Source organism: Ovis canadensis, chromosome 1 (genome assembly GCF_042477335.2).
Source record: "Ovis canadensis isolate MfBH-ARS-UI-01 breed Bighorn chromosome 1, ARS-UI_OviCan_v2, whole genome shotgun sequence".
In the NCBI taxonomy this organism is placed as follows: domain Eukaryota; kingdom Metazoa; phylum Chordata; class Mammalia; order Artiodactyla; family Bovidae; genus Ovis; species Ovis canadensis.
Genome location: NC_091245.1, coordinates 68,005,194 through 68,016,182, shown reverse-complemented (window position 1 = coordinate 68,016,182; position 10,989 = coordinate 68,005,194). Strand labels below are relative to the sequence as shown.

The following is a 10,989-nucleotide window of genomic DNA, read 5'->3' as shown; positions in this document are numbered from 1 at the left end:
TATAAAATCTATAAAATGGGATTCTCAGAAGTGGTAGCACCAGTTAAATATTATAAGAAGTGCTTATTTTAGGTGCTTGAAATTAAAACAAAAAAAGAAATCAGTATTTCAGCAAATCTAAATTTACCTGACGTGCCTTCAGTGGTCTGAATTAAAGCCTTTTTATACCAATTAAACAAAGTAAATCAAGACACCTCAAAAAAGGTGGTATAGTAAGAAAATGTCAATTTAATCATTTACTTTAGCAGGCAAGCAATTTGTAAACATTCAGTAGCGGCAGCATCCAAGTTACAAACAATTTAAAAAGAAACCAAGATTAGTGATTATAATTTTTCCTTCCCTTTCCCCAGGAAAAAAGAAAAAGAGAGAAAAGATTTGGAAGTAAATGACTTAAAACACTACAAACGCTGAACATTCAGTTATGTCTTCTATCGGCCTTCTATGCATCCTCTCTCTGCGTTGTATTTTTAGAGGTGTATCTACTCCTAAAATGCATCATCTTGCAATAACTGGTACGTGAACATCTGCAATCTAGGAAGTGGTTCCTGCACACATATGTGCATGCGGGATCTCAGTTTAAATCCCATTTGCAAAGGGAATATTTATATCTTGATTCAACGCTTCTTTGACTTCGAGGGGAAGGGTGTCAAAAAGGTGATCTTCCACCACAAGCCCACTTTTCTTGAGCAGGCGACACTGGCCCAGCTGGGCTGGCAGGCGGTCCAAGCAGTTCCCCTTTAGCTCCAGCTGGGTGAGCTGTGACAGCTGACCGATCTTCTCTGGGAGGGATGTGATGCAGTTCTGCCCCAGATTCAAAGTCCTCAACTTAACACACTTAAACAGCTGTTTCGGCAGAACGTCCACTTTGTTCCCTGTGATATGCAAATGCTGCAGGTTCTGAAGCAATCCTATTTCTATTGGGATCATGGAAATGTTGTTGTAACTCACATCTAAGCATCTGAGTTTCTGTAAACTAAACACTGCCACCGGTAGGGATTCCAGCTTGTTGTTAGAGAAATAAAGTGACTCCAAGTTTTTGACGTGAGTGATGGAGGGTGGAATGGTGACAATTTTATTATGCCATAGTTTTAAACAAGTAAGTCGTTTTAAATGCTGGAAACTGATGATTTCTTCAATTGTGCGGATGTTATTTGACTTTAAATCCAGTTCCTGTAAGTTAGAGAGGCTGAAAATAGCATGTGGAATTCTCTCTAGCTCACAGTTTTGGAGTTCAAGCTCGGCAACATTCATCATTTTCTTAAGGCTGTTCAGTACCAGGAGTTTAGTGCCGTCATTATGAATGACTAACTTGGTGAGATGTGGGGCCACATCAGTAATGTTGGAGGGGACTTTGGTCAAATTGCTCTTCACGTGGAGGATCTTAAGGTGCCGCAACTCTCGGAGAGATTCGAGGCCTATCATCTTATTGTTTTCAGAGTTCAAATTGCCTATCAAGTACAGTTCGCGAAGGTTTTTGAGCAGATACACCCAGGCAGGAATTTCTGCCACATCAGTGAACTTCACGTGAAGGCATCTCAAGTGATCGCGGAGAAAGCTGAAAGCAGTCTGCTCCACTTTTGCAGGGCAGTGGCACAGGTGAAGCTCTTGGAGATTAGTCATCTGAGAAATCTTAGCAGGAAGTTTAGCTTCTGGAATCAGCTCAAGTTTTAGCACATCCAGGTCTGTGAGGTCAAAGACAGCATCGGGCACGCCTGACAGCATAAACAAATGGAGCTCCTGCTTGTCCTGGGCGTTGCGTGACACGTGCTGCCTCAGTTTTTCAAATGTCCACTCGTGGTTCAAACTAATTTCCCGAAGCTTGTTTTCACTGACTTCTGACAAGAACACCCCAAAACGCTTGGAATAGAGCTGGTCATACTGGTCTACCATGTGGAGAAGGAACGCAAAGTCATTTTTGACATCTGGAATGTCACTGAAACTGCTCTCTTCTCTGACTTTTTCAAAAGAATATTCCTTCAAAGGAATCCTGAATAACCAGAAGAGAGTGTAGAGGCAGATAAAACCATACACACAAATAATGGATATGTAACTGATGAGCAGCTTTTTCAGCATGTACGCCATGTTGTGGGTGCACTCGAACACCTCGTAACCAGTCAGGTGCTCCACTTTGGGCTTGCAGACGTGCTCAAAGCTGATTGCGTTGACAAAGTTTGCTGTGTAGCAGAGAATAAAAATGAATTTGGCCGTTTTGATAACTGTTTGGACCACATAGAGTTTATAGATCAGGTCACTGTCTTCCACGTGAGCACGGAACTTCCGCACTTTCTCGAACAGGGCTTTGGCCTGTTCCCCGTCCTTTTTATCCAGGATAGTCATGCTGGGGACTTCGATCACAGGCTTCTCGGCTGAAAATTTGAACCCAGTCTTGTTGATCATCGGGGTGCTGGCGCTGGGGCTCCCTTCATCACTGCTGGTAGACACATGCTTTGGTAGAGTCTGGGCACCTGTTATTCTTTGCTTGTTTTCCTCCGAGTCTTCACATGCTGTCTCAGACAACGCTTTAGTAGTCCAAGGAGATTCAAAGCACTTTCCTAAGATCGAAACGAAATGCTCTACTTTTGAGCATGTTTTAGGATATTTGAACCAAAAGTTGCTACTGACCATGAGAATAATAGTATGTATAAGAGCAAGGTACGGAAAGTACTTGGAATACCACGGAAGGGCCAGATGGTAACACATCTGATTAATAAATACATATTGCTGGAAATCCAAGTTTGTTTTTCGGCCTGTTGGGTCTTTCTTCTCTTTCTTGGCCTCCTGATTTGGAGCCGTGGAATCTGCATGAGGATATGTGGCTCTGAGAGGTATGTCAGGTGTCACAGCAGATGCGCCAAAGGAAATCTCATTTGTCATCCGCCCATCTTGGTCTTGGTCTGTGGCTGATTCCGTCTTCGGGACGTTGGTGGTAATGTCGGCGTTTCCTGGTGTAGCGTGTGCCTTTGAATTTACAGGAGCTGGCAATACTGGCAAGCAGACCACCTGATCTTTGGTAAGTTGCATGGTTCCTGCAAAGATGGCTACCATCAGCATAACTACAGCCAGGTAATCCATAAACACGTCCCACCATGGTTTCAGGATTCGGTAAGTTGGCTGAATGTCATTAAGTGAAGCAACTTCCGCAAGGGTAAACATTCCTAGAAAACAGGCAAACAAAAGACATTATGACACAGATGCCAATGAAAACATGAAGTGGCAAAATGCTTTCTATTTCTAGCCTCTTCTTCCAGCTTCTCCAATCAGCCAACCTCCCTGGCACTCTACTCCTCCTACACAGTTTGCTCTGCCTGGAATACTTCCTCCCCACCTCCCTTCACGAGGCTATCAGTTTATGTTGCCTTTCCCAGGAAGCCCTCCCTGATTCCTAGTCTGGGTGAGGTGCTTCTCTGATGTGCTCTCACACAACTGTGTACCTCTATCCATCACAGCCCTTATTATATTAGTAGAACCAACTGTTTACTTGTCTGATCCTCCCTAAGATTCTAAGTTCCATGGGATAGGGATCGTGTCCATCTTCCTTACTGTTATACAGCCAATGCTTGACACACAGTTGATGCTCAATCAATGAGACATTGTATTAGTTCTTGATCATCACCCTTATCGCCATCATCACAATCATCAAAATTCCTCAAGAACATTTATTCACGGTCTACATATGGCAGTGGCAGAAGAGCATTTTATTAAACTTAACTGCCACCACAAGCAACCTGGACCCACACGAGAATAAAAAGTATTAGCCAGTCCTCAACATAAACATAGTTAAAGGAACACACAGCAAAGAAGCTGTGGGACCCTTGCAACCACTGACATTTTGCAGCTATCAAAGCTTCAGTGGTGGTTTTCAAGCACCTTGTACTCGGCACAGGTTTTGATCCCAAGAGAGAGAAGAGAAGGCTGATTGATGAAGAAAATAAAAGATGTAGGGTGGAGAACACAGCAGCAGGGTACTGTAATGTCACACGGACCCCGAATGGTCACCAGCTCTGCCCCATGCATCCTAGCAAGGGTGACAACCCCTGAAAAACCAACACCAGCACACAATGATTCCAGCCTCAGACGGCTCTTCTCTTCTAGCATGCTGCCCATAGCAGCGACTCCCCACCAAGGGTTTTGTGCACCTGCCATTTCCTTTTTTTTTTCCTGTTGAACTCTGACTACTTCAAGTCCCAGCTCAAGCACTACCTCTTTCTCAAGTTCCTATTGTACCCTGTAAAAATAATCTATTTCCAGTGTTGGCCTCTTCAACTAGCTCTTGAGCTCCTACTGGGTAGAGACTATGTCTTATTCACCCTTGGATTTATCGTGTCCTACTCTCTCCTCTTAAGAGCAAAGAAGGCAGTGAGTAGTGATGATGATGATGTCAAGGAGGATGATAATGATAGCAGCTATCATTTGTCATCTTCCTTCCGTATACCAAGCACCATAGCAGGAGCTTTGTATCTTCACAATCCCCTGCTTCTGTACACAGCACATTCCTGAAAATGAACGTATTAAATTTGAAGCTTTGGGGGCCGAGGGAATGATTCCACTTCCAAAATACTACACAGTCTTGTAAAATCCACCAGAACTCCTAAAATTAAAAATACAGATAATACTGAAGATGTGAGGATGTGGAGCAGTTAGAACTCAAACACTTCTGGTGGGAGTATGAATTTATACAAACATGCTGGGAAATTTTTTTAAATATCTACCCAAACTGAATATATGCACACTCTATGGCCCAGCATTCCCACTACTAAGAATACACCCGTGAGAAATACATATACCCCTCAAAAGACATGAATAAGCAATCACAAGAGCAGTCCACAACACCCCTAAACTGCAGGTTATCCAAACGTCCATCAGCACTAGAACAGAAAAATCAAATGTGGTGCATTTACAAAGTGGAACATTGGGCAGTAATGAGAATGAATGATCTGGTTACGTGGGTGTGTTCAGTTTATAAAATGTGATCTATACACTTAGGCTATGTACCTTTTTTGGTATGCATGCTTTAAATTCAATAAGGAGCTTCAAAAAGAAATGGTAAAAGAAGCTGCAGTAGAAACAGCTGCCCTAGGAATGTGCTGGGACACCACACTGAGGCTTTGCCTCATCCCTGTCCCAAGGCACACCCAGGCCAGCTGGGGTCACAGGCCGGGAGAGTCAGTAACTTCCTCCAGCAGCCTGCCCTTACTGTCCTCTCCCTGGCCTGAGAGGAAGGCCCTGCTCTCCCTGGGGTAAAATCTGCCACAGAAAAGAGGGTGCAGAGGTATGAATATACAATGTGCAAAAGCGCTGGTTGCTAACTGTTGAACATACACAGATGGACTATAAATGGAGCGTTGCCTGGATTCCATCTAACCTTCACAGCATTACTCTAAGCTGCCTAAGTGTTACTGCTTTCCTTTGACAAGCAAAGACATAGGCTCTCAGGAGTTAAGTTGTGCAAGTCAAATCATTAGTGGTGGAGTCTGGGCTTAAAATCTGATTTAAGGCCAAACCACCTGTTCTTTCTACCAGATTTGAAGGTCTCTTCTCATGTTTGCAAGCTACTTTTCCATAAAATGTCTCAACTGATTCTCACAATAACCCAGTGAACTAGGCATTACTATTGCCCAAGGATATGAGGAAACCTGAGGCACAAAAATCTTAAGCGACCTTTCTGAGCCACTTAAGTGACAGAGCTAACAGAATCTTTCATCTTGAAATCTCTTTCTCTATCACACTGTTATCCAGTGACTGTGCTCTTGGTTAAGCCTTGGCTGTTGAAGGAAGGACCTTCTCACTGTTGTCCTTGGCTTTGAGGAGACAGAGGAATGAAATTATGTAATCAACACCTTCCCTAGAACAACCTTTCATGACGTTCACTCAGAATTCAAAATAAAACATGCGTCAGGCACCATGGAGGAACAGATAGAAATGGTCCTTCAAGGAGCTCCTGCTCAAATGGTAGATGGCAAGCAGTAAGTGTATTATTATGACATGGTAAGAAAATCACTCTTGCCTGGTTAATGCAAAGTATAGGGGAGGCACAGAACAGGGCAAACTTACAGCCACACTGGGCAAATGGGAGGACTGCAGAGATCTGGTTTTTCAGATGAGACCGGAAGGATGAGAACTTCCATGGGGTTGTGGGGAGTAGAGGAATATAATTTTGGCAGAACAAATAGCAAGTCAATGGCATAGACACATGGGAGAAATTATGTTACAGAAACTATAAGGGATTCTTGTTGTTCAGTCACTAAGTCGTGTCCGACTCTTTGGGACCCTATAAACAGCCAGCACGCCAGGCTTCTCTGTTCCTCACTATCTCCCTGAGTTTGCTCAAACTCATGTCCACTGAGTCAGTGATGCCATCCAACCATCTCATTCTCTGTTGCCCTCTTCTCTTGCCCTCAATCTTTCCCAGCATCAGGGCCTTTCCCAGAGTCAGCTCTCATCAGGTGGGCAAATAATTGGAGCTTCAGCGTCAGTCCTTCCAATGAATATTCAGGGTTGATTTCCTTTAGGATTCACTGGTTTGATCTCCTTGCTGTCCAAGGGGCTCTCAAGAATCTTCTCTACCACCGCAGTTCAAAAGCATCAACTCTTTGGTGCTAAGCCTTCTTTATGGTGCAGTTCTCACATCTGTACATTCTAATGTTATTCTGTTATTAGTCTAGTATGTCTCTGTATAGATATCACATTTAATGGGTAAGTCAAGAGATGGAAACCAAGGATGGTTTCAATGAAGTTATAAGGAAGTGCCTGGGCCATAGGCAGGAAACCAGTACTTTTTTGCAATGTCGACCATTGACTAGGTCTTATCTTGAACACAGGACTTAATTAATGTGCCCATTCTCCAATTTTACCTACCAAAAACTGGGTGGAAAACTGGAAGTGTTTCAACCACTACCCGAATTAAAGATGCAGTGGCACTTTGAAAATAAAAATTGCTCTTCATATATAGTATACATGAGTGTGTACAAGGTACATTAACTACATATTCATATAACATAGTTTATTAAGTCTCTTATGATCCTCAGGTGACTTTTTTCTAATCTAAAAGTCAAGTTAACGAGGGAAGAGACTGTATCTAGATATCTTGAGGCTTGATCTCCTTAGCCATTAGTCAGAAATGGCTATCAATGGTTATTAGAGGATTTTTTTTGAAAACCTGAAGAAGGCACATTAATAAATACTAATTACATACATGCTTTGGGTTCCCTTCTATATGTCTTCAAGAATTACATTATGAGGAAGTAGATGTCACATTCTAAGACTTCTCTATGGCACATATGAAAATCAGCTTAATATCCTATAAGCAAATATTTCTCATGGATGGGGACAAAGCTTTTTGTACTAAAGTTGAAAGGGGGAAGTTACTGGACTTTGGTTGGACAAAGATGAATCAGAAAATTATAGAGACTGGGTCTACATTATTTTATGATATATGATTCTATTTCTTATCTTACGGCCAATGATAGTAGAATAAACCAACAACTAACAAACAGTCAGATTCAGAAATTAGAAATTATGATGGTTTGACCACCCTGTGACTACACTAAATTAAGCACTGAACTGTACACCTTAAAGGGCTTCCCTGTTGCCTCAGACAGTAAATAACTTGCCTGCAATGTAAGAGACCTGGGTTCGATCCCTGGGTGGGGAAGATCCCCTGGAGAAAGAAATGGTAACCCACTCTAGTATTCTTGCCTGGGAAATTCCATGGACTGAGGAGCCTGGTGGGCTACAGTCCCTGGGGTCACAAAGAGTTGGACATGGCTGAGTGAATATCACTGTACACCTTAAATGGGTAAATTTTATAGTATATGAACTATATCCCAGTAAAACTATTAAAATTTAGAAGCTAAACCTCAATCTTTGTTATTTTACTGCCTAAGCAGCAAACCAACTCTCAACAGAAAAAGGAAAGTGAAAGTAAATAGGAGTATAGCCTCATTGTTGGCTGCTGCTGCTGCTAAGTTGCTTCAGTTGTGTCCGACTCTGTGCGACCCCATAGACGGCAGCCCACCAGGCTCCCCCATCGCTGGGATTCTCTAGGCAAGAACACTGAGTGGGTTGCCATTTCCTTCTCCAATGCATGAAAGTGAAAAGTGGAAGTGGAGCCGTTCAGTCGTGTCTGACCCTCAGCGACCCCATGGACTGCAGCCTTCTAGGCTCCTCCGTCCATGGGATTTTCCAGGCAAGAGTACTGGAGTGGGGTGCCATTGCCTTCTCTGCATTGTTGGCTGGACTACATATATTCTAAGTGCAAATATGTTTTTAAATGACTGCTAAGCTATTATGATTGAACAGAATTGGTTCTGGAGAAATATCTTTAGCATTTTACTCATCTTCTCTGAGCATCCATGCCTCACATATAAAATCTTGATATCAACATCTGCCTCTCAGGGTCATGTGGGCCAGGTATTGGAAATGCCTAATTCAGGGTCTGACACAAAGTAAGACCCAAAGACACCAGCTGAATCAGAATGCAGAGCAGAAAGCAAGGCCATCTTAGTCAGTCTTTAATGAAAATGATTAGGCCAAATTCTTGAATTTTGAACTTAGCATGTAGCACTATGTTCACAGAATTCATTCTAAAAAAAGACAAAATTTTGCATTCAATTTCATTTAGTCATTCAAAAAAATTTCATTTAAAATTATTTATATTGGGAGGTGGCAAATTATCCTAGAAAGAACACAACTTTTATTATCCAAAGAGACCAGGGTTGAAATCCTGCTCTTTTTCCCTGTTAATTAGCATGTAAATGTGGCAGAGTTTGCTGGAAAACTTATATTAATGAGATTATTCTTACTAGCATAATAAGAAAAAGTCTAGCATTAAAACAGAAAAATATAATCATCTACTCTTATTAAAAAGAAAAAAGTGGGAGAACAAGATGGCGGAGGAGTAGGTGGACGTGGAGTATATCTCTCTCCACGGATACATCAGGAATACACCTTCAGATACAGAAGTGCATGCAGAACACCAGCTGGGAGCGGACAGGAGGACCTGACCAGTGGAAAAGAATATATAGATCCACGAAAAACTCAGTAGGAGGAAGGAACTAGGGGGAAAAACAGGAGTATTAACAGGACTGGACCTACCCTCAGCTGGTGGGGGAACTGAAGCAGGGGTCCGATCCACACAGCGGGGCGATTGTCTGAGTCAGAGGAAAGCCATTTAAGGCTGATATTGAAACAGTTGATCTGTGGCGGCCTAAATGGAATGAGAATCTGACTGTACTTGCTGCAATCATATATATGCCAGGCAGAAACGCAGGTGTCCTGGAAGGGGCAGCGGCTGGGAGCTGGAGTTTAGGGATTGTGGAGCAATCCCAGTGCGAGGGCTGCTGCTGACTGAGGAGAGACCGATCAAGGGGATGTGAGGGAGGAGACAATGGTGGGAAATGCCTGTGGAGGAAAGCCAGGCAGCCATGGAAGCAAGGCGATACTGCTGAGTCATGCGTAGTGGGTGAAACCATTACCATAGCCTCTCTCCCTCCACAGGCCAGCATCCACAGCTGAGCAACAGAGAGGCTGGGCATCAAACACGTGACACACTGAATCACAGAGTAGGACCCCACCCAGGGGGCCCCTTTAAGTGCCTGATGTACCGATCTACAGGGTAAAAAGAAAGAACGAACTTTGTGACCTCATAGACTGTAGCCTAACAGGCTCCTCTGTTCATGGGATTTTCTAGGCAAGAATACTGGAGTGGGTTGCCATTTCCTTCTCCAGGAGATCTTCCCAACCCAGGGATTGAACCCAGGTCTCCCACATTGTAGGCAGATGCTTTACTGTCTGAGCCACCAGAGAAGTCTTCAGGATCTACAGGGTGGGGCCCTCTATATGCCTGATGTGCCGAACAGCAGAGAAGGACCCCATGCAAAGGATCCCTCTAAGTGCCTGAACTGGCGGAGCTATGGAGAAAGACTAGCCAAAGAGGCCTTCTGATCGCCAGGTACAAGAGGCTCGGAAAAAAAGACTCTGATAGGGCCATAACTCCTGCCGTGGAGGCAGTTTGTGTCCCCGAACACAGCGCCGCCAGGGTCCCTGCAAGCCAAGCAGCTGCACCACCTTCACACTCAACTATCACTGGGGCAGAGCTGCCACAGGCAAAAAAACCCCCCAAAACGTCTTGTGTTTATGCATGCAGGCTCGCATCAGTCCTGTCCAACTCTTCGTGACCCTGTAGATTGTGGCCTGCCAGACTTCTCTGTTAGAGAGGGGGTTCTCCAGGCAAGAATACTGGAGCATATTGGCCAATACTGGTTGCCATACCCTTCTAGAGCACTCTATTTTCTGCTGCTCTAGCCAACCCCCTGAGTACCTGGTGCTGCCAGAACCCCTGCGACCCAAGCAGCCGCACCACTTCCACAGCTGGCCCTCACAGGGGCAAACCTAAGTGCTCCAGGGCAGCCTTAGGAACTAAACCCCAGGGGACAACCCACATGTAAATGTGGAAATAAAACCACAATTGAAACCCAGGGGCAGTGTGGCTAAGGAAGAAGACCCAAAACCTTCCTACAAGCTGTACAAGCTGTAGATTAAAATCACATGATCAACTAAGCAGATTCTGTGTCTATGGAATATATAAAAGGCCATTGAGAGCTCCCACAAAAGAAAACGCACTAGCTCTGATAGCTGTGGACACTGGAGGCAAGAACACACAGATGTAGGACCAGATTAGAATCTGAGCTGTCCAGAAATCAGTAGCGTTGGAGGGCATCCGAGGGAGTTAAGTCCCAGCACAGGAAAGGACTCTGACAGCAGAGGCTCAGGAAAAACATTTATTATTCTTATTTTTTGACTTGTTCTGCAGATTCTTTTGGATTTACTTTTTCTTTTTTTCCCTCTCTCTGTTGTACTTGTCGATTTTATTGGCACTAAGAAATCCAATTAAACTTTTGAGTTTTTTTTTTTCTTTTTCCTCAGTCACATTTTTAATTGTTGTCATAAACCTCTACGTTGGGCTTTTGCAGTTCTGTGGAGTTTTCCTTT

The 10,989-nt window shown here is 43.6% G+C and overlaps 1 protein-coding gene across 38 annotated transcripts in view; it reads right to left on the bottom strand.

Annotated features, from left to right (window-relative positions):
* Positions 1–208: 208 nt before the first annotated feature.
* LRRC8D (leucine rich repeat containing 8 VRAC subunit D) overlaps positions 209–10,989 on the bottom strand; it is a 132,515-nt gene continuing 121,734 nt past the window's right edge. For 37 of the 38 annotated variants that reach the window (XM_069597428.1, XM_069597195.1, XM_069597209.1 and 34 more), the window contains one exon: positions 209–3,155. In XM_069597428.1, coding sequence (XP_069453529.1) covers positions 577–3,153 — 2,577 coding nt within the window. In that variant the 5' untranslated portion in view covers positions 3,154–3,155 and the 3' untranslated portion in view covers positions 209–576. Of the gene's footprint in view, positions 3,156–9,093; positions 9,726–10,989 lie in introns of those variants that run through there. The other variant, XM_069597443.1, reaches the window with a different exon arrangement.